This window comes from Trachypithecus francoisi, unplaced genomic scaffold (genome assembly GCF_009764315.1).
Source record: "Trachypithecus francoisi isolate TF-2019V2 unplaced genomic scaffold, Tfra_2.0 Lachesis_group1, whole genome shotgun sequence".
Lineage (NCBI taxonomy): Eukaryota > Metazoa > Chordata > Mammalia > Primates > Cercopithecidae > Trachypithecus > Trachypithecus francoisi.
Window position 1 is genome coordinate 115491723 of NW_022681454.1, and position 23011 is coordinate 115514733.

Genomic DNA, 23011 nt, shown 5'->3' on the forward strand with positions numbered 1-23011 from the left:
TCTAATCAATGATAAAAAAGTCAAAAGAAATACCTTTTATTCCTCTTTGCTTTTCTTGGACCTCCCAGAATCTGTGTATGATAAAGTATATGTTTGTGATGAATATTTACTGATCATGTGTTTAAGAGAGAAGAGAGTCAAAGGAATTGGAATCATATCAGTTGAAGCCCCTTTCTCTACAGTGTATGTGTAAGCAGGGTTTCAGCCAAGAGAATTTTATCGCTTTCAAGGTTTATGGTATAAAATAGTTTAAACTTTGAAACATACATCACATTTATCTTCTTTGGCTTCTAGGACTGTTTACATTGCTTTAAAATTCACCTCTTTGTGCTCAGATCACACTTTCTTTTTACATGTCAAGTGTTCCCTGCCAGTTAAATGGGTTACTATACAGTTTAACAAGGACTCTAACTAAGCTGTTTTATTAACAAGATGTGTGGATAAATCAACATTTAATTAACATGAGAAGATGGTTTATGTTAAGCTGAGAAAGGCCCTCAGATCCTCTGAGCTTTTCTCCTGCATGCAGAGCCCCAGCTCTCTCACCTTCATGCAGCAGAAGTGCATCTAAATGCGATGCTCTGTATTCCCTACGGCCTGGTTACCTGCCTGTTCTTGTGACAAATGCCAAGACGCCAGTAGTCATTAATCCAAATTTAATCAAAATTTAAATGACCTTTTCCAAAATTTCTACGATCTCACTCCATTTAGTTTGCATGGTTTTGAATCTTTTTAAAAAAAAGATATTCTCAGACTGGGCACAGTGACTTATACCTGTAATCCCAGCACTTTGGGAGGTCGAGGCGGGCAGATCACCTGAGGTCAGGAGTTTGAGGCCAGCCTGGCTAACATGGCGAAACCCCGTCTCTACTAAAAGTACAAAAATAAGCCGGGCGTAGTGGTGGGCGCCTGTAATCCCAGCTACTCAGGAGGCTGAGGCAGAAGAATCGCTTGTACCTGGGAGGCGGAGACTGCAGTGAGCCAAGATTGCCCCACTGTACTCCAGCCTGGGCAACAAGAGCAAGACTCTGCCTCAAAAAAAAAAAAAAAAAAAAATTCTCTCAAAACAATATCGTTGCAAATACAGTCCAATTAGATTTAGGAACTCTGGTATAAGACTGCCTGCCTGGGTTCAATTTTCCACCCCAACTCTTACTAGCTTTTACCCTTGGGGAAATTACTACCTTCTTCAAGTCTCACTGTCCTCTGGAAAAATAGGGATAATAATAGTGTCTCTACTTCATGGGGTTGTGACAATTACATGAAACACTCCACATAAAGCAATTAGCCCCCACTGCCTGGCACACAGTAAGCAGTCTATTAATGTTGGCTATTTTTAAAGACAGAGGTAGAAAAATGCCTCGTTAGCATTAAGCCCTTTTGTGGGACTGTATAACACCCAGTGACTCATGAATTCAGTGGGAACCTTGCATGCATTATATTGGGCCAGCTAAAGATTGGCGTGTGCTCTCATGGGTTGAACAATTAAAGAACAGAATGCTCTAAATGCACACAGATTGAATGTTCCACATGCAGTATTAACTATACCATCTGCCAGATGACACGGTCCCTCAGTCATTTTGAATGATGTCTTCACTCAGCACATGGCCTTGTGTTTATGTACACACATCAACATAAGAAGATCAAGGTATTATACCTGCATTAGCTTTGCCTAACAAATTGGAGGAAGAAGGATGTGGAGAACTTGAGGGAATGAATGACAGGGATATTATTTTTCCTTAGTTTGAAAAATAACAGATAGCAACAGGATAGTGAAGATACTCAAGGAAGGTGGAAGAAACTGGGAATGTATGAAGGAATGGCTGCATAGAAGTAGAAGCAGATGTAATCCATGTTAGCGGAATCACTGGGGTAAAGCCATGGGAAGCAATGTTTGATTCAATGTAATAAAGACGTTCCCAAAATCTAGAGCCTAAGGATTGACCAAGATGCTCTGGAAACAAGTACCCCTCTTCTCTAGAGAAAGGCCTCAGTGAGGTATAAGGTTTCAACTTTATTTGAAGTTATTAGAGAAATTTCTTGGAACTGATTTGTAGAAAAAATATTTCCAATTTTAGCTTACATTTTACTTTAAAAAGAAAAATAAGAGAATGGGAGCTTTGTACTGTACTGAAAATGAGAGGACAGGATATTGAAGTTTTACCCAAGGCCCCCAGATAGAAGAGATGCTGCCCACTGAAGTGACATTCCAGATTCAAATACAGACTTTACAAAGAAAATAGTAGCAAATGACTTCCACAATTCTTGAACCCTTCAGCCAGGTCCGAGCGATTAAAAGGGGTTTGATTATGGCAAGGAGAGGGGATTCTGTGAGAAGGAATTCCAGAGTGCTGAAGATGTGTGTGTTTGGAGTAGGTGGCGTGGAGGTGGTTTCACCTTTTTACCTCAAGCTGTGTGCTAGAAGAGTTTCAAAGTGTCTTCCTAGAGAACTTCATGGGAGACTCTTGCATGAGGATGGGTAGGAGGTCAGAGTGGGGTCTGAGTGCCACTCAGGAAATTTGGAGGGCAAGGGACAGGCCGAGAAACTGTTCTGGCAAAGAAGCAGGAAATTTTCTTCTACATCCCCGCAGGCAAATGATGTGAGTGTTCCACACGGACCAGGCCAGCCCAAGCCAGGAGCAAGGGAGAGCTGGATGGGGTCAACCTGGGGCCTCTCCAAGGGGGCAGATGAATCCTAGTAGCTACGCACTGTAGGTAGACAGCTGCCTAAGGGAGCACACAGGATGAGTCCAAAGTCACCCCCTAGAAGAGAGAAGAATTAGCATGAATCAAGGACCAGAGGTAAGATGTCCCCAGTGATGGGAATCTTTCAATATCCCATAAAAATGTCCCTCTCTGGACCTGTCTGGCCCCAAAAGTAAGAGGCCAGAATATCATGTTGCCCAATCAAGTAAAAATTTCCTTCTGCTCTTTTCTTTCTACTCCTTTTTTTCCTCCAACCTCAGGGGACCAAAAGGCAGAGTTAGCGACCTGAGAGAAGAAGTGGAAGTAGAGTGAAGAAGTCAATCAAACTCCTTCCCTGAAGGAAGGCAGGCTTTCTGAAGTGGGCCCCAGCTGGAGAAGGAGAGGAGATTTAACTTTAATAAAGTTGAAATTGGAGTTTGTTATTCCAGGAGATGGAATCTTCTATCTCAAAATAAAACTGGTTTGAGTAACTTAAGGCAACCATTGAACTATTCCTAAAAGTAAGCTAAATGCCCCAGGATCTGCTAAGTTTTCTTCCAGTGGCAGCAGAAAACTTTTTTTATTAAATAAAGTTTAAAAGGTGGTGGGAGACAAAAAGAAAGAAGCATTTGATGACACATCATGGGTAAAGCTAATTTAACATCTTGGTTACAGTTAAGTGCTCTCATATAAAAAAAATTAAATTCCCTTGATAATGATACAACCCATGGTTGAAAGGACAACCCAGGCCCTAATCCATGCTATGCTAGGATTCCAGCCTTAGACATTCAAACTCCAAAACAAAAGAAACACCTCTGCTACTTTCAGGTTCCTTTGGTCGTTTCTGGCTCAGGGTATATCACATGGCTTCATTCAGCAAGCCAAGCAGAGAACAGCCTGAGCCTTGGAACTGTGATGGACAGAAGCAAACAGCACCAAAAAAAAAAAAAAACACTGTGAAAATTGCTTTGGGGAAATACATTAAAATTAGAAGTATGGGTGCAGGTGGATGCTAGAGGCTTGCAGTATTTTGGGCACAAACAGAAACTACATTGTACCAATGGAATGATTTATTTATATCCCAGTTGGATCTCTAACCTAAAATGGTCTATCATTTTATTCTCTATTACTAGCACGTGAAAGAATATGGAGGCATGGTCGTCAGTCTGGGGAAATGCAGAAGAGCAATGGTCATTTTGCTCATTGAGCTGATTGCTCCTTTTTCCTCACAACTGACCTTGCTCTTACATTTGTCATATGCATGTTTGGCATGAGATTTTTGCTTTCAGCTTCAATCCTAGGTTTTAATTTCCTTTCAGAAAGCCTTGGCTTACTCTTTCCATCCCATACTTCAATATTTTAGTTTTCTCCCTGCACATTCATCTTTGTTAATAGGATATCACTGAACGATATTTTGAACTTTCTAAATTCTGTCAAATTTCAATTCTCCTGGATATTTTCAAACTCAGTGCATGAGAGCAATACCAAAAAATAATTTCTCTCTTTCATGCAGTGTTTTGGATGTCTTATTACTGCAATGTATGCTTTCACATAGTACTTAATACTCCCAAGTATATTGATAATTATTTCTTTTCCAGTTATTAGTCAGTGAATTAAACACCTGTATATATGTTCAGGGGCCTCACTGAGATTTCTGTAAAGTCTTAGCTCCCTTTATCTATTGCCATCCCCTCAGCCTTCTATCTTTTAAAATACCTAAATAATTGACTAAAGCAGTCCCTCAAGGTGTACATCTAATTGATGCAGGATTTTTTTAACCTCTTTACCAGACTTGCAACAGGGGTGCCCTGTTTACTCAGCCCACTGTGCTCAAACCCTTGAGGGAGGGAGCACATGAGTGAGTGAGTGTGGGATCTGGTTGGCCACTCTGGGCACTGACAGGAGCAAACTTCATTTGGGGCCCATGGCGGTGCCCAAGTGGGGGTGCCTGCAACCTCAAAGCCCTAGAGGGAGCGTTACGGTGCTCTCTTAGTTCTGCTGTCCGCAGACGGTGGTTAGCAGCTCAGCTGGGCTCTTGCCTCATTGTGTGGGGTGGTTGCCCTTCATCAATGAGGGCAAAGGGCTGGTGTGATGGCCTTTCTGGGTATCTGCACTTGGTGAGTTCCAAGCTCTTGGCCAGCATCCAAGAAGAATGAGGTCACACAGACAATTGAAGGGCAGAGAATTTTATTAAGTTATGAAAACGGCTGTCAGTGGAGAGAGGAGCTGGAGAGGGAAAGGGATGGGCAGGTTGTCTTCCCCTGAAGCCAGGTCATCTCTTCTGTAGTCTGGCCATCTCCCTCAAAGTTCAGCTGTCTCTCTGAAGTCTTGCCATCTCCTCTAAGGTCCGGCCATCTCTCCCCTCTAGTGACTGAGTCTGGGGTCTTTATAGGCACGGGATGCGGGTGGAGTGGGCCATAGGTAGTTTTGGAAAACATTCGACTGGTAAAAAGCCACTATTCAGCTGGGCATGGTGGTTCACGCCTGTAATCCCAGCACACTGGGAGGCTGAGGTGGGTGAATCACAAGGTCAGGAGATCAAGACCATCCTGGCTCAATGTTGAAACCCTGTCTCTACTAAAAATACAAAAAATTAGCCGAGCGTGGTGGCAGGCACCTGTAGTCCCAGCTACTTGGGAGGCTGAGGCAGGAGAATGGCGTGAACCCAGGAGGTGGAGCTTGCAGTGAGCCGAGATCACACCACTGCACTCCAACCTGGGGGACAGAGCGAGACTCCGTCTCAAAAAAAAAAAAAAAAAAAAGACACTATTCACAAAGAACCAATCAGGAGAGAATGGGCAAACAGGAATAGAAGTTCTCACTTTGGGCTGTGAGTTTCAGACTATTTTGGCTTGAAGGTGGGGTTTCAGCAGGGACCCACCTCTGTCTTCCTAGAATTTCTCTGCTGCCTGCCTCTACCATAATCAAAGACCACACAAAGCAAAATCATGGGACTCTGAAAACTCTCCCAGGGACGCTGTAGACCAGTGTTGTTCTAACTTTTCTACAGAAAGGACAAAAGTGAGATATAGACACACACCACAGGAGACAGCTACATTTCCCTTTATCACAGTGAGACTTACCACTTCTCACAGTTTGGAAAACTTCCTATTTTTTCCTGTCAAGATAGTTAAAGAGTCTCTTCTCTATCTTCTCTAATCTTTTATTTATTTATTTGTTTGTTTGTTTATTTTATTTATTTATTTATTTTGAGACAGAGTCTTGCTCTGTCACCCAGCTGGAGTGCAGTGGCTTGATCTCGGCTCACTGCAACTTCTGCCTCCTGGGTTCAAGTAATTCTTTTGCCTCAGTCTCCCCAGTAGCTGGGATTACAGACCTATGGCATTACACCTTGCAGAATTCTTTTGTATTTTTAGTAGAGATGGGGTTTCACCATGTTGGCTAGGCTTAAACTCCTGATCTCAAGTGATCCATCTACCTTAGCCTCCCCAAGTGTTGGGATTACAGGCGTGAGCCACTGCACTGGCCCAAACTGGTCTTCTATATTTGATTTAATTCAGCTACTGTGGGGCTAAAACTAGTACTGGATTGTGTGCTTGTTGAGGGCAAGGACTTTATCATCTTTAAGTCTTCAGCTTATAAAAGAGGAGTACCTGGAAATATTAGGTGTGCAATATGTTAATTTATGTTAAATGAGTTTATGAAATGAACACATACATAATGTGAAATAGAAACTAAGACCTTGAAGGTGACTAAAAGTCAGGATTCCCTACACCTCACCCAAATATATAGTAAAGAGAATTATGAGTGGTTCTGAATTAAGACAGGATTAGTGAAAGCAAGTTTTTGCTAAGATTCAACCGTTGTAAGTAAAATTTAAGTGATTAAAAAGAGAGAATCAAGATTCATTATATTGACTCCCTTATTCTTCAGCTAGAAACCAAGAATGAACCATCTGCCTTCTTTGTGTGCCTAACAAAAAAAACAAAAACGAAACATTTGAATCTGAGATATTTTGCCTAAATCCAGGTATTGATATTCACTTTAAAGTTAAAAACTTAACAGAAAAGCTGTTGAAACTGTTTATGAAATTAGAGCAATTTTTAAGCATAGTAATGTTTTTTGTTAGGAAACAGGATGTTTTGATCCTTTCAAAGTTGATACTCCTGTCCCCTAGGTGTACCCTTTCTGCGGTTTTGCCAAGAGATTATCTCAGGTAGTCTCACGCATACTGGAATGTGTAAAGATGTAATGTAGATAGCCAGCCATCAGCATTCCTAGAAATGCAGAGGAGTAAAAGGAGAGAATGAGAACACAAGAGCTTTCATTAAATTATATTGCTGTAGCCGGGCACTGGGGCTCATGTCTGTAAGCCCAACAACTTGGGAGGCTGAGATGGGAGGATGGCTTGAGGCCAGGAGTCTAATACCACCAGCCTGGGCAACAGGGAGATCCTGTCTCTAAAAAAGATTTTTAAAAATTTAGCCAGGCATAGTGGTGTGCACCTGTAGTCCCAATTACTTGGAAGGCTGAGGCAGGAGGATTTCTTGAGCCCAGGAGTTTGAGACTGCAATGAGCCATGATCATGCTCTGCACTCCAGCCTGGGCAACAGAGTGAAATTCCCACTCTAAATAATAATAATAATAATTAATAATATCTCTGTGTTATTAGTCAAGCAGAATATTTAGTATAGACAGAGGAATGTTGCAGGGGTACAAACTCTCCAAGAAATGGGAATGTAATACACATGAAAGGAAGCAAAATGCAAATTAAACAAGAGGCAGGAGTAATTCCCTCAGAGACAAAGGCAATACACTCCACTTAGGAAATAAAAATCCATGTGATCTTCATCATATAAACAGATTTTGAGAGGAAAAGGGCCAGTCATTTAATACCAGTAATGTTAACTACATCTACAGAGCTCTTGTTTGTTTTTGCTATATTCATTCACTAGACCAAAATTAGATAACGGATTAAAAGTCACCTGGGAAGAGTAAAAAACTCGGTAATTTACAGCTTGTTTCTGAGGTTATCAATAGGTTTTGTTTATTTTGTACCAGGAAAGCAGGATAGGAATGAGGTTGGGATGTGAGTGCACATATGCCTATGTAGAGGGCAGAGAGAAGGAAAGGTGGTTCCTAGTGATGACAGAGCCCCTGCCCTGCCCCTAGTGACTATGCCTAAGAAAGATGACAGTAATTGGGGCTATGCGTTCACAGATGGGGAGCAACTAGGAGGGCCAAGTGCAAAAGGTGGGGTGGGGTCAAGTGGCAGCCCACCATTTGCCCTTGGCCCACTTTTGCAAAGGTGGGGACAGGCAGCCTGTCCTGGCTTTAAGACTAAGCATTCTAGGGGGTTAATTTTTTTTTTTTTTTTTTTTTTTTGCAGTGCTTGGTAATGATGCTAGGAATGCTTTGGAGTAACAATCAGCACAAACCAAAATGAATTAGATATATTAATATTTTCATTGTTTTTAGGAGAGTGGGCGCTCCCTTTCTCTTCCCGGAAGATCAGTCCCACCCACCATTTCTGCATCTCCTTGGGTATACCAGCCTACTTATAGTTACTCTAGCAAACCAACTGATGGACTAGAGAAAACAAACAAGAGACCAACTCCTTGGGAAGCAGCAGCAAAATCTCCTCTTGGTCTAGTGGATGATGCTTTCAGACCCAGAAACATCCAGGAATCCATTGTGGCAAATGTGGTCTCAGCAGCTCGGAGGAAAGTGCTACCAGGGCCTCCAGAGGATTGGAAGGAAAGACTGTCCTATATTCCTCAAAGCCAGAAGGCCTATATGGGCTCATGTGGAAGGCAAGAGTATAATGTCACAGCCAATAATAATATGTCCACCAACTCCCAATATGGTTCACAGTTGCCATATGCATATTATAGGCAGGCTTCAAGAAATGATTCCACAATCATGTCCATGGAAACCAGGTCTGATTACTGTCTTCCAGTATCTGATTACAATTACAATCCACATCCAAGGGGATGGAGACGCCAAACCTGAAAGTTAGACGAATGGATCATGTGCCAACTGTGGTTTTTAAAAAAATGCTCCTTTGTAGGGTTTTAAACTTTTCTAATAGATTTAATTTCACTTTTGGTCTTGGCTTGTTCTCATAAGTCATTTATCTAAGTTTGTGTTTCTATGTGTGTGTGTGTGTATATGTATGTGTATACACACACACACAAGTAAGTGTGAATACTTCCTTGTGGGCTGATGCATAGAGAATTCCTTTGAAGAAAATTTCACTATCTGCATTGATGTACCAGCACTTATATGCAATTCATAATTTTGATTCCATTTGTAGGTATTCTATGCAACTAAACTCTGCTCAATTAAAGTAAAACTAACTATTTCTTCATTGCACCTTAGTCCAGGAAGAAATTAATGGAATATGGTGTGCTAATTATCACTACCTATAACAGCAAGGAATATAACATTGCAGAAATTTCTTATAGGGGCATGCCAGTGAAAATTATTTATTATTTTATTATTTTATTTTTTATTTTTTTGAGACAGTCTTGCCCTATCACCCAGGCTAGAGTGCAGTTGCGCGATCTCAGCTCACTGCACTGCAAGCTCCGCCTCCCGGGTTCACGCCATTCTCCTGCCTCAGCCTCCCGAGTAGCTGGGACTACAGGCGCCCACAACCACGCCCCAATAATTTTTGTATTTTTAGTAGAGATGGGGTTTCACCATCTTGGCCAGGCTGGTCTTGAACTCCTGACCTCGTGATCCACCTGCCTCAGCCTCCCAAAGTGCTGGGATTACAGGCGTGAGCCACCGTGCCTGGCACCAGTGAGCAATTGTTTTATAAAAATATTTTCCTTGGTGTTAAGTATTTCTCTGCAACTTTTTTGTTTGTTTGTTTGTCTTTGCTTTTAGACAGAGTCTTGCTCTGTCCTGCCCAGGCTGGAGTGCAATGGTACGATCTTGGCTCACTGCAACCTGCGCCTCCAGGGTTCAAGCAATTCTCCTGCCTCAGCCTCCTGAGGAGCTGGGATTACAGGCACGCACCACGACACCCGGCTAATTTGTGTATTTTTAGCAGAGATGAAGTTTCACCATGTTGGTCAGACTGGTCTCAAATTCCTGGCCTTGTGATCTGCCTGCTTCAGCCTCCCAAAGTTCTGGGATTACAGGCGTGAGCCACCACACCTGGCCTTTTTGCAACATTCTTTAAAAAATCTAATAAATTTTAGATTAAAAAAAAGAATTAAAATGTGGGAGTTCTCAGAAAGAAATAAATACATAACAATAAGATTATTATACATTTTAGAAGGGCTTTTGAGGAATGTTGTGATGTGTGGAGAAAAGAAAGATTTAGATATATGCCTATGTCAGGAATAGACTCTGGGTTCAGGTGTCCCCATTTGTCAAATGAGAAGATTGGATTATCTAATCTTTTAGATCTTTAACAACTCTGATATTCTGAGATTCTCTCATCTTAGAATGCCCTCTGATGCATTGTTTATTTTTATTGCTCATTATATAAATATCAGATTATGTTTAGGAGTGGATTAGGTAATTAGTGTCACTACATGTATCATTAAATGTCTTAAAAGGAATTGTTAGGCGGCAGGCTTTGTGTTACGTGTTACATGGAGTGAGGGTAGATGTGAAGATTTAAAATGATTAATGGATTTAAGGAAGTGGTACATAAATATGTCTGTTATTATGCAATTGTAGGTCATGATCATTTATTCAGTTATAGAAAACATGCCACAGAAGCCGATGTAACAAGTGGTGCTTCTTTAGAAAGTTGTCATTAAGATGTTCAGAGGAAGTTAAGCAGCTGCTTCATCAATCCCATGACACTTGCCTTGTTAGCATGCCCATCAAATAATCAGATCAAACACCTGCTCCTTATTGCCATGCCCACGAAGTGTCAAATAAAAAAAAAAACCCAAAGTATTTGACATCTTAAGCAAATATCCAGAATAATTTTTTTTTTTTTTTTTTTTTTTTTTTTGAGACGGAGTCTCGCTCTGTCGTCCGGGCTGGAGTGCAGTGGCCGGATCTCAGCTCACTGCAAGCTCCGCCTCCCGGGTTTACGCCATTCTCCTGCCTCAGCCTCCCGAGCAGCTGGGACTACAGGCGCCCGCCACCTCGCCCGGCTAGTTTTTTGTATTTTTTAGTAGAGACGGGGTTTCACAGTGTTAGCCAGGATGGTCTCGATCTCCTGACCTCGTGATTCGCCCGTCTCGGCCTCCCAAAGTGCTGGGATTACAGGCTTGAGCCACCGCGCCCGGCCCAGAATATTTTTAAGTAGAAAAACATCTTGAGGATTCAAATTTTCCTTAGCTTTTTAAAGGTGATAATTTTGCTTTGTGTTACTTTTTAGCTCTTGAATGTATCACTATGATGGTCTCTTATAATATTTCACAGAATAAAAATTAAAAATAATGCCAGGGTGCAAGTGACCAAGGCCTTATCTTGAAAGTTAAAAAAAAAAAAGTGAAGAAGGTGATAATTTTGCTTTGTGTTACTTTTTAGCTCTTGAATGTATCACTATGATGGTCTCTTATAATATTTCACAGAATAAAAATTAAAAATAATGCCAGGGTGCAAGTGACCAAGGCCTTATCTTGAAAGTTAAAAAAAAAAAGTGAAGAAATCACAGTAAGTTCCATTAGTGATGATAGAACCAGATACAAAATTGTTCAGTGATGGAGAAAAGAAATGATAAATACTTTCCAGGGTTATATTGTTAAATTATGTTAAATTATCAAGGTGTAAGACGTAATTATTGACTCCCAAGAGTTTTTATAGAATCCTAAAAAATAATGCCTGATGTACAGATTAGTTAGCAAATTCTCAGAAATCCCCCACATAAAAGCCTTACTTGGTTCAAAATTTACTATAGTGGTTTAATCATTTTAGATTAGAATGTTTTAAGATAGGAGAGACTCAGCAGAAAATATTTTGCTTGCCAGGGTCGTGTTCTACTTCATTGCTTTCTTTTATAAGCGCTGGGAGTTATTTACATCAGTTGACATAGATATTATTCACTAAAATTTTCAGCAGACTCGAAATAGAGAGGAAATGTTTTAAACTTCCATATTAGTATAAAACAGACTTCTCTCTCATTGCATGTACTAGATCAATATTATCATCTGTATTAAGCTATCTGAATTTATTCTAGACATTAAGAGAAAGACAGTACGTGGCAGGAAAGTTGCACATTTCTCACTCACAAGGAGAAAAACATTCTGTATTTGTAGCAGAAATCAGTAGTTTGAAAAGTCATACTTTACAGATATGAACCTGAAAAGTCAAAGTGCCATTGTTAAATCATCCTAAAGTGTACTGTGAGTATTCTTCTCCAGTATACTTGAAAATGAATAAAATTAGATTGCTCACATTGAAGCTAATGGTTGAGACAGGACACCTGCCACGGTGAAGTTTGATTCCTATGGGTGAGAAGATGTAGATGACTATTGTTCTCACAAAAGTAAAGTGAGTTAGTCCTATCTTCTAAATAATAGCATGTGTAGAGAAGAGCTGTTGCTTTGAAAATACATACCACATTTGTTATAAAACATTTGTTTGTTAGTAGCAATCAGATAGGTAGAAAGTGTTTGAGTTATACTGTGGATTAAAAAGCCTTCCCTAAAAGGCGAGTATGCCAGTCATAGAGACACTAATTTGGTATTTTTCCTCCCTCTTAAGTTTAAATGTCATACCAATGCATGTGTTTGAAGTATACATTAAGATGATTTAAAATTTGTCTTGTATTTTGAGTTTCTTAAATGCATGGATTCTTGTTCATTTATCTCTGACTATGTCTCTTTTATATTTTGGCACCATTATACACATTGGAAAGGACCAACCTATTAGAGCTTAAGTATATATATGCATTAGTGACTTGAAATTTTGGATAAAAAGTTATATCAAAGAGGAGCAGTTATTACAATTAGAGATAAATTGCAGAAATATTTTTTAAGAGAAAGTAGATTTTCACATTTGATTTCTATTGAAAGTACTAATATCTACATGGTCCACACTTTTCTATTTTAAAAAATTGTGTTCTCCTGTTAAATAGATTGACATTTCAACTTCTGTTTATCACAAAAGACTGTATTTGAAAGATGCATACTGAAAATTGAAATTATAGTAGTAATAAATGTAACTTGAAAAATCAAGTTTAGGAGCCTTTTCATTTTTTTCTTAGAAAAAATTGTTCTGAATTACTCTTTACCACAAAGATTTACTCTTACCTACTACGTATTTTTCCATTTTATTTTCTGTGAGTTTCTATACACATCAAAATAATTTCATGCTAAGTGGGGCAACATTTTAACTGTAACATTTAAAAACTTTTGAAAAAATTCCTGAAAATACAATTAATTTCACACGTAAGTTAAGAACTTTAGGATCCAAATGTATTTTAATACTATTTTTAACTAATTCTTTCCTTCATAGTATATTGAAAATCAGTTTTAAGCACAAGCATAGCCAATGGTAATATGACTTGCCAACATGTTGACTGAATGTCTACAACCACTCTGGGCTCTGTATCTAATCTGCCTTGTTTGTCTGTCCAGTTCTTCCAATTATTTGTCCTCTTTTGACTGGCCCAAGACTGACCTATGTTAAACTGAAGCCCTCATTACAATAAGGCATATTTAAGTAAAACTTTTTTAAAAATGACTTTGGCTCTTTCTACACAATATTAAAACTATCAGCTGAAATGTGAACTCCCTGGTCAATTGGTATCATGTAGCACACCTTTCAGACACTTTTTTTCCTGGTAATTTCTAAATAAAATAACATGCTGATGAAAAATATTTTTTAAAGACTAGTACTTGAAAACTTTAAGAATGAGGTTGAGGGCATGGCTCACACCTGTAATTCCAGCACTTTGGGAGGCCAAGGTGGGTGGATCACTTGAGGTCAGGAATTCAAGACCAGCCTGGCCAACATGGTGAAACCCCCTCTCTATTAAAAATATAAAAATTAGCCAGACATGGTGGTGTGTACCTGTAATCCCAGCTATTCAGGAGGCTGAGGCACAAGAATCACTTGAACCCGGGAGGTGGAGGTTGCAGTGAACTGAGATTGCACCACTGCACTCCAGCCTGCGGTAGAGTGAGACTCTATTGAAAAAAAAAAAAAAAAAAGAATGAAGAGTGTTTTAAAGATTTAAATGACTTAAGAGTACTAGACTATCTTAAGATGCTAATGCTATATAAACAGCCTGTTTTTTATAAGGAATCCTAGTGCTTACTAAACAATAAACTTCAAAACATACTGAGAGGTAGGTGATGTCATCTTCACACAGAGCCAATAGGCAGCCTGAGGCAAGGACAGTTCAATTCCCTGGCTTGTCTCCCAGGAAGACAGCAACAGAAATACCTCAAGATTAGTCAGTGTTTCCTAAGTCTACATAATAACAGAAGCATTTAGCACAAAATGCTCCTTCTCCACAATTTTGGAAAATCAGAAGATCTGTGACTTCTCAAATTTAACAGAACAGGACTTACCATGAAGGGGCATTTCATTTTTTATGGCCCTATAAAATATGACAGTTTATATTTTTAGAAAGCATCTGGCCATTTCCTCCCTCCCCCAATAAAAATCAAGTAATTTTATTAAGGGCAATAAAAGAGGAAATGCCTCCAACGTATTTTGCTCTGATACGTTTTTTCTCTTTCTGAAGTTGTAGTAAAGATTTGCTATGTTGTACTTTTCTTCTTGACTTTTCTGTCCCCCTTCTTCATAAACTTTACTCCTGCCACTCTCCAAGAGGAAAAAGCTTCACTGACTCTCCAAAGTTTCACAACTGATTTGTCTTACTGAGGGTCTGAAAAGGCTTTATGAAATAAGGCAGGACTGTCTCGTCATGATCGTTTGAATAAGTATGAAGGTTGCTCTAAATTACCAAACAAAGCATAATAGATCATACGTAGGGAAAGGCACAATCTTATTTTAGGCTAAACTCCCCCTGAAGAGACTTATCTATAGTACTATGAACATACAGAGGTAGAGATAGGATTTCCTGCTTAACCTTTTCTCAGCATCACCTTTTCTAGAAAAAAGTTACTGATTTGGATAGTTGAGCTATAAGTGTATTCTTCAGGGATAGTTCTTCAACGCAGAGTGCATGTGTCAGAAAATAAAGGGACATCCTTGGTACTGCCCCTGCCCCCACTTGGATGAAGCAGTCATTGTTGAAACAATGTAGAAAACCAAATCACAGGATTCTGCAGAAATTTTGCAGCACCCAGAGCTGATCCTTCACCTGTCAGGACTAGCCTCATTTTAAGAGGTTGGCTTGGTAAGTTTTTCTTGTTGATTTACCTGTCATTCATACCACAGCTTTCTGCCAGACCAGTACATAGGACAGAGAAGAATAATGGTTTAAAAATAAATTAAAGGAGTATATTTTTTCCTTAACTTTTTATTATTTGGACCTTTATGGCAACTAGATGCCTCTTTATCCTTGAATTCAAATATTCTCTCTCTCTCTCTGGTTTTATCTACAGTAACTATGGCTACGATTAGTAGCAATACAAAATGCCTGTGATTTATTGAAGTTGACGTTTAATAAAAGGTTGATGAAAGGAAAAAGAATCCTGATTTTGTGATAAAACCACCAAAACTCAATGCCTAGCTAAGCTAAATCCTATGTTCAGCATGAACTTGATACAGGAAATCACAAAAAAGAGGGACAAAAGTTTCATGTCCGGCAGTGTTCTCTGGTTGTGATGTTTAAAATTTTCATATTTCGAATGAAACTCAACTGGTTCTTCTACAATATGTTTGAATAAGCAATGTATCTGAATTTCTCATTTTGCATACAAAGGAAGACTGAGAAATGAATAAAAATTAATGGTTCAAGTTCTAAAATGTTATCATGTAGGAAAAAAACAGAGATATGAACAAATTTTATAGATATTTTGCCTGAGGAGGTTGCAAACAAACAGTACGTTTAGCTTTCACTTTTTACAGTATGAATAAATACTTTTTTCTCAAAAATAAGTCTTACATGAATTTGTAACATGTTTGTATTTTATCATTACCCTGCTATAGAATTGTCTTAGTCTGTTCCTGCTGCTATAACAAAATACCTGAGACTGGATTATCTATGAAGAACAGAAATATGTTTTCTGAGTTCTAGAGTTGGAGTCCAAGATCAAGGCTCTAGGAAACTTGGTATCTCATAAGAGCTGCACTCTGTTTCCAATACGGCACCTCTAGCTGCATCCACACATGGCAGAAGGAATGGAAGAATTGAACTCCCCTCCTCAAGCTTTCTTATAAGACACTAATCCCATCAATGAGGGTGAACCCTCATGACCTAATCACTTCCTAAAGGTTCCACTTCTTGATATTGTTACATTGAGGATTAAGTTTCACATGAATTTTGGAGGGGACAAACTTTCAAACCAAAGCAATGGAAAAATTTAAAAACTATTCTTAAAACAAAACACATTTAAAAATAACTAATACAAACATACAGTTAGATAAAAGAAATAAGATGTAGTGTTAGGTAGATCAACAGGGTGGCTATATTTACAATAATCTATTGTAAATTTCAAAATGGCTAGAGAGAATAATTTGAATGTTTCTAGCAAAAAGAAATAACAAATATTTAAGGTGATGAATATGCAAAGCACACTGATTTGATCCTTACAAATTATTTGAATGTATTAAATTATCACATGTACCCCAAAACTATGTGCATCTATCATGCATCATTTAAAAACTTCAAAAAATTTAAAAATAGTCATTCCAGAATTTAAAAAAGGTGTGGAGTGCAGTGAGGAGTTCTGAGGAAGAGTGAATTTTAGCCATAAGTATAAAACAGATGTTTTTACTAATATGAAGTGATTGATATTTATTTCACAAATATTTCAATAAAACATGTATTACATTCACTGTAAAAAGTTTCTCTTCAGTCATAAATTACCCCAATTTAACATTTTCTCCAAGTTATTATCATTTGAAGTTATCAATGGCAAGATTTTATTTTAATCCAAGAAAATTGGAGTTTTTGTCAGTATAATTAAAGTTCACCAAGTAAAGCTCATGATGATTTTTAATTTCTCTGACAAAGGGAAACATGAAATTTCATCAGCATGAGTGGTCAGCAGATATAATAACATTAATTATTTCTGTTTCTGCCCTCAACTTTTTAACAGAGAATACCAAATTCTACTTTTGCATCAACGTACTACTGAAACTAATTTTTAATAAAACTTTATAACAAATCTGTCCAATCTCAGTCAGCTTTAACTAAACAAGATAAGATTTTCACAATTCTTTTGCAACTCCTTTAATTTTTTTTCACTTATGTGTATGAATTCAAAAAACCATTTGGGTAAGCTTCTATTTTTCTGAGAGTTTTATGAATACTTAATTTGTTTGAGTGCTCATTTACTCCTAAGCCAATTTGGGTATTTTAGTTTTGTCATGTCATTGGATGTAGAAAAATATCATGTATATCTATCATACCAACCTGGATATATACATGTACACCATCCATAAACATACAGACAGATGGAACCAGATCTTATGGCATTTTATTTTTAAAAAATTTAGTCAGCTGGGCGCGGTGGCTCAAGCCTGTAATCCCAGCACTTTGGGAGGCCGAGACGGGCGGATCACGAGGTCAGGAGATCGAGACCATCCTGGCTAACACGGTGAAACCCCGTCTCTACTAAAAAAATACAAAAAACTAGCCGGGCGAGGTGGCAGGCGCCTGTAGTCCCAGCTACTCCGGAGGCTGAAGCAGGAGAATGGCGTGAACCCGGGAGGCGGAGCTTGCAGTCAGCCGAGATCCGGCCATTGCACCCCAGCGTGGGCGACAGAGCGAGACTCCGTCTCAAAAAAAAAAAAAAAGTTTAGTCATAGAATAAATGACCGATGCTGATGAGAATACAGAGAAAAGGGAACACTTATACACTATTGGTGGGAATATAAATTAGTACAGCCATTACAAAAAAAAGTATGGAGTTTCCTCATAAAATGAAAACTGAAACTACCTTATGATCCAGACAATCCCACTGTTGGGTCTATAGTCAAAAGAAAGGAAATCAGTATACAGAAGAGATAACTGTACTCCCATGTTCATTGCAGCATTATTTACAGTAGCCAAGAAATGACATCAACCTAAGTTTTCATCAAAGGATGACTAAAGACAATGTAGTATATATACACAATGGAGTACTATTATTCAACTGTTAAAAATAATCCTTTCATTTGTAGCAACATGGATGAGCCTAGAAGACATTATGTTAAATGAAATAAGCCAGGCACAGAAAGAAAAATATTGCATGTTCTCACTTACATGTAGGAGCTATAAAAAAGTTGATCCCTTGGAGGCACAGAAAAAAATGGTGATTGCCAGAAGTTGGGAAGGAAAAGGGGAAGAAGTGTACAAAGCATATGGTTAATGAGTACAAAAATACAGTTAGATAGAAGGAATAAATTCTAGTGTTCAATACCATAGTAGGGTGAATACAGGTGTTAATAATTTATTGCATACTTCAAAATAGCTAGAAGAGAATATCTACAATGTTCTTAACACAAAGAAATAATAAATGGGGTGATGGATGTCCCAATTACTCCGTTTGATCATTACACATTGTCAGCATGTATCAAAATATCTAATGCACTCCATAAATATTTATAATTATTATGTATTAATTTAAAAATGTAAAAATTTTAGTCATGAAGCAGTAAAACAAAGTAATACAAACTCACTGGTTTATCTCTATATTTTTAACCAAATTGTATTTCTGACAAAAATGGCACAAGTTGAGCTTACCTTCTCAATAGGGGCTAAAGCTTTTTACCAATCTTTGTGGAGAAGGATTTAAATTTTTTTCATTTACCCAGTTTCCAAATAGTTCCTTTTCAAATTCTCTTTTCAACATCAAGTACTTGCTTTTGAGGGAACTCTGAATCCCTTGAGCGACCCCAGTGGAGGGTAGGGTGCCTAAAGTTCCAGTGACTGAGGAGCTGGAGTGGGAAGGGAAAGGGACTGGCAGGAGTAGACAGAGCTGGCAGAGTGGATTGTCAGCGGAGGTTCAAGAAGAGGGATTTCAGGTGACAGAGAAGTTCCCATGGGACCCAATAGAAAGAACAGAGGAAACAGAAGAGAGAGGTTTTACAAGCCAGGAAAAGGACTTCCAGCTTGCAGTCAGGGAATCATCCCCACTCAGGAAAAGAAAGCCAGGAAGAAGAAATTTCTAGCCCAGGGAATTGGGGAATAATTCCCACTCCTAAAAAGGAGGCAGGAAGAAGAGCTTCCAGTGCAGGAGGTACCTTTCAAAAGAAGCCTGGGGACTCTAACCCAGCCCCAGAAAGTATACTTATACCTTTAGAATCAACATCTGTCCTTGCCAGCTTCAAGGAATGTTTGTCTGGAACAGTAGTTCAGAAGTCTGAGTCACCAGTGGATCCTCAACCAGTCAGTCAAGAGTGAAGACAAAGGAAAGGCACACATTCAGTGTCCTGAGTGAGAGGCCTGGGGGTCCAATGATAAGTCTAATCCTATCTGAGTTACAATACCATAACTGTTAAAGAAAAAATTATTTCATAATATTCATTAAAGCAACTCAGGACCATTGCAATAGGTATAGGGACCATCGCAGTGGGGACGTGCAGTAGGGAGAGATAATGGGTTCAACCATGAATACGACATAGGCTAGTGGGAATTCATAGCCAAGGAGCAGTAAGAGGATGCTGGCTAAACCAACTAAATGGGATTCTTGATCAGACAACACCTTGGGGATGATGGAAGATAAAGAACCTGCTCGTACCAAGTATGACCAGATATGGAGGATAAGAGTTCTTACTAAACTAACTTAGCAGGATTCTTTGCTAAAACTGTGTTTTACAAGGAAGTATACAAGTGGATCTAGCAGAAGACTCAGCAGCTTGACTAACGTTTAGCCAAGCAAAGAATCTTTGATGTTAGTCACCAATTATTTACCTACTTGGCTTATGCAGTGTTTGATGTTAGGAGTACACTAGTGAATAAAATGTGACCTCTGTCCCCAGGGAGCTGACAGTTCTAGGGAGGGTACAATGACAAGAACAATGATGGGATTACGCACAGAGTATAATGAGAACACAGCAAGAAAAAAAGAAAAAAGAAAAAATCCAAACTTTAATGTGGAAAGATTGGTGCATGAGGAGTGGAGGAAGGATTCTCACAGCAGATTCCTGGAGGGATTTATGGCAGAGTCTTAGAGGCTGAAGAGTAGTAACTGGTAGAGGTGAGAATAGCCTAGAGGCAGCCCATTCCAGACAGAGGGAACGGCACAGTGCTGGAAAATTCCAGGCATCTCTGTGTTAGTCTTGAATAATAAAGTGAGAATCGGAAAGCAGTGGGTTTTTTTCTGCTTTTTCATTTCATTTCATTTCTGCTTTTTCATTTACCCAGTTTCCAAATAGTTCCTTTTCAAATTCTCTTTTCAACATCAAGTACTTGCTTTTGAGGGAACTCTGAATCCCTTGAGCGACCCCAGTGGAGGGTAGGGTGCCTAAAGTTCCAGTGACTGAGGAGCTGGAGTGGGAAGGGCAGAGCAAACTTTTTCTGTAAAGGGCCAGATTGTAAACACTTTAGGCTTAAGTAACCCTTGAGTCTGAATTCAACTCTGCCTTTATAGTGCAAAGCAACCATGTCCAATATAAAAGTGAATGAGCATGGCTCAATAAACTTTATTTGCAGTCATTGAAATTGGAATTATATATAATTTGCACAAGTCATGGAATAGAACACTCGTTTTTGTTGTTTTCTAACCACTTAAAAATGTAAAAACCATTTGTAATTTGCTATCCATACAGAATAGTGTTTGACCAAATTTGGCTCATTGGCTATAGTTTGCCTCTTCCTGCTACAGAGCAACCATGGGGCCATTAAAGGATTTTAAACAAGAAGTTGGCATGATCAAGCCTGTGTTGTAGGAAGTTCATTCTGGCAGCACTGAGGGAGATAGATTTGAAAGGGCAGGACAAGAGGAAGGCAGAACACACAGACTGTCCAATCTTTCCACATGGAAAGGCAGGCAGTAAGAACACTCTGTAGTAAATCTGTCAACAGCAGAATATTCCAAATGCATTCCTTCCCTCCCCACTACTGCCCACCATTCTCTGACATTGTGCTTCTTCCTCTTATCTCACCATCCTCCCCATCTCAAACACACACTATCGCTGCCAGCTGCCACCTCTTTAAAATTCTTTCAACGGAATAGAGAATAGACGGTGGTGCTGGGTGACCTCCAGCAGCATGCTTCCTTAGTTTCTGGGAAGATGGTGATGGCTTAGTGAGCACTAGGATGACCCGACCTTCCTCCAGGCCATCAATATATACCAGAGATGTAGTTACAGTCTTTGGAACATTTATTTTTCAGTTGACAGAATAAGTATTTTTTTAAATTTTCATTTGGCAGATCAAGTCATGTAGTCTCAAAAACAAGGAATGATTAGTTCCTTTTGCTATAGCATAATCCAAGACTTTGCTAAATATCTTCAATCTTGATTCAAAAATATTTAAAATTAAATATGCCACAAAAATGCTTAGATACCAAAATTATTTTTTAAAGATTAGAACTAAAACAGGAATATCGTTGGTAAGTCCTCAAAACTCACAGACTACAAAAACAACAGACCATGTAATGAAATTCAGGAGGAATTTTAAAAGGCAGAATGAGAACAGTTTCTCTTTCCTTTCAATGCTGAGTTCTTTCTTCAAAGAATTTATTGCAAAGCTTTTTTCACTCACATCTGCTAGATTTAAGATGGCAATATTATCCTACCTTTGGTAGAATGCCATTTTCAAACATTGCTGTTGCTGTACTATAGAGTCCATTTTAAGCTTTTAAGGTACTTATGTATAGACCTGAACAAAGGTTGTTCCAGACATGGCCTGTGTTAACATCCCTCCTCCTTTCCTGTTGTACAGACAGAGGTGAGGTCACTGTCAATTGAGGGGATAATTTTAGGTGACACTATATTATTATCATCATTCTGAAATTCTCCCAAAATGGAGAAACATAAAATGAAGGAGAACATAGTAATGCAAGATGTATAATAACGTGTGCTTCTAAAAGAGTGAAACAGAAAAAGCCAGAGTTGACTACAATAGTAACTCATTCTAACAAAAGTAGCTCTGGAATCTGATAATTGCCAATTTTTATACCCACACAAATAGTAAAAGCTCAAGAATTATATAAAAATCTTTCAATAAATTATGTGTGAAAATCTTTGACAAAAAATTTACAAGAATTTAATTATTATGGATTTCCAAAATCAAACAGAAATAATTGGAAAATGTGTCACAAAACCCAGGCAATTCTTCCACATGTTCTTATGATCTACTCTAATTTCATTGCATATGTCATTCCAAATGAAGCTTCCTAAACATGGCAAGGTGAAGATTTACACTGGAGATTTAGCTGTTGACTATATATTTTCATATAATTAACAAAAATCATATTCAAATAATCAAAGGAAAAAAGTAGAGATTTATTTGGCATAATTTACCTGAATTAATATCCTCTTTTACTGCATTCATCCAATCACTCATCAGGAATGCATTAAGTATTTTCTAGGTGTTAAGCACTCTCCTAGGTAGAGTGATGATGATTATGATGATGGTAATGATAACAATGATGACAATGAGATGATGATAGTAACAATGGCAGTGATGAGGATAGTGATGATAGATACCTTTATAGACACCCACAATGTAACAAACCCTACACTAAATAATTTAGCTCTGTTGTCTCATTTAATGTCCTTAGCTTTTTGAGGTTGGTACTGCTATCCCCATTTTACAGATGAAGGAACTGAGGCGCAGAATGCATAAATTAGTGACAGGGTCATACCACTAGAAATTAATATGGGATTTGAATTTGAACCTTTCTGTTCCATAGCCTATATACACTTGTCTATATATACGTGATAGAAAGATGTAGATGACATATCTTCCCATGTTTGGGAGACTAGACAGATACATTTATAGCAAAAGAAAAATTCTAAGGCATATAAGAGATCATCATGCTGAAAGGAATCACAGACATTATCTAGTCAAAACTCATTTTACAGAAAGGAAATGGAGATCTAGCTAGAACAAAATACCCAAGTTCGCCTAATGGAGTGCAGAAATACTTTTCTCTACTCCTTGTACTACTACTCAACTCCAGGCCCCCATCATCTGTCACTTGAGCTATTACAATAGCATCTGGACCCCTGTCTCTCATTATATACAAAAATTAACTCAAGATGGATTAAAGACTTGAATGTAAGACCTGAAACTTCAAAATATTAGAAGAAAATGCAGGAAAAACTCTTCTGGACATTGGCCTAGGTAAATAATTCATGACGAAGACCTCAAAAG

At 38.5% G+C, this 23011-nt stretch overlaps 1 protein-coding gene and 1 long non-coding RNA gene across 4 annotated transcripts in view; both read left to right on the forward strand.

Annotated features, from left to right (window-relative positions):
- The window catches only part of SYNPO2 (synaptopodin 2), a 173650-nt gene extending 164443 nt beyond the window's left edge, over positions 1-9207 (forward strand). Inside the window, exon 3 of one of the 3 annotated variants that reach the window (XM_033215120.1) lies at positions 8125-8239. In XM_033215120.1, the coding sequence (XP_033071011.1) occupies positions 8125-8239 (115 nt within the window). Of the gene's footprint in view, positions 1-2591; positions 2803-8124 lie in introns of those variants that run through there. The other 2 variants (XM_033215117.1, XM_033215118.1) reach the window with 2 other exon arrangements.
- Positions 9208-10909: 1702 nt separating this feature from the next.
- LOC117085833 lies at positions 10910-12800 on the forward strand. The gene is made up of 2 exons (XR_004438091.1): positions 10910-10969; positions 11122-12800. It is a non-coding gene; the product is annotated as an uncharacterized LOC117085833 (long non-coding RNA).
- The last annotated feature ends 10211 nt before the right edge of the window (positions 12801-23011 follow it).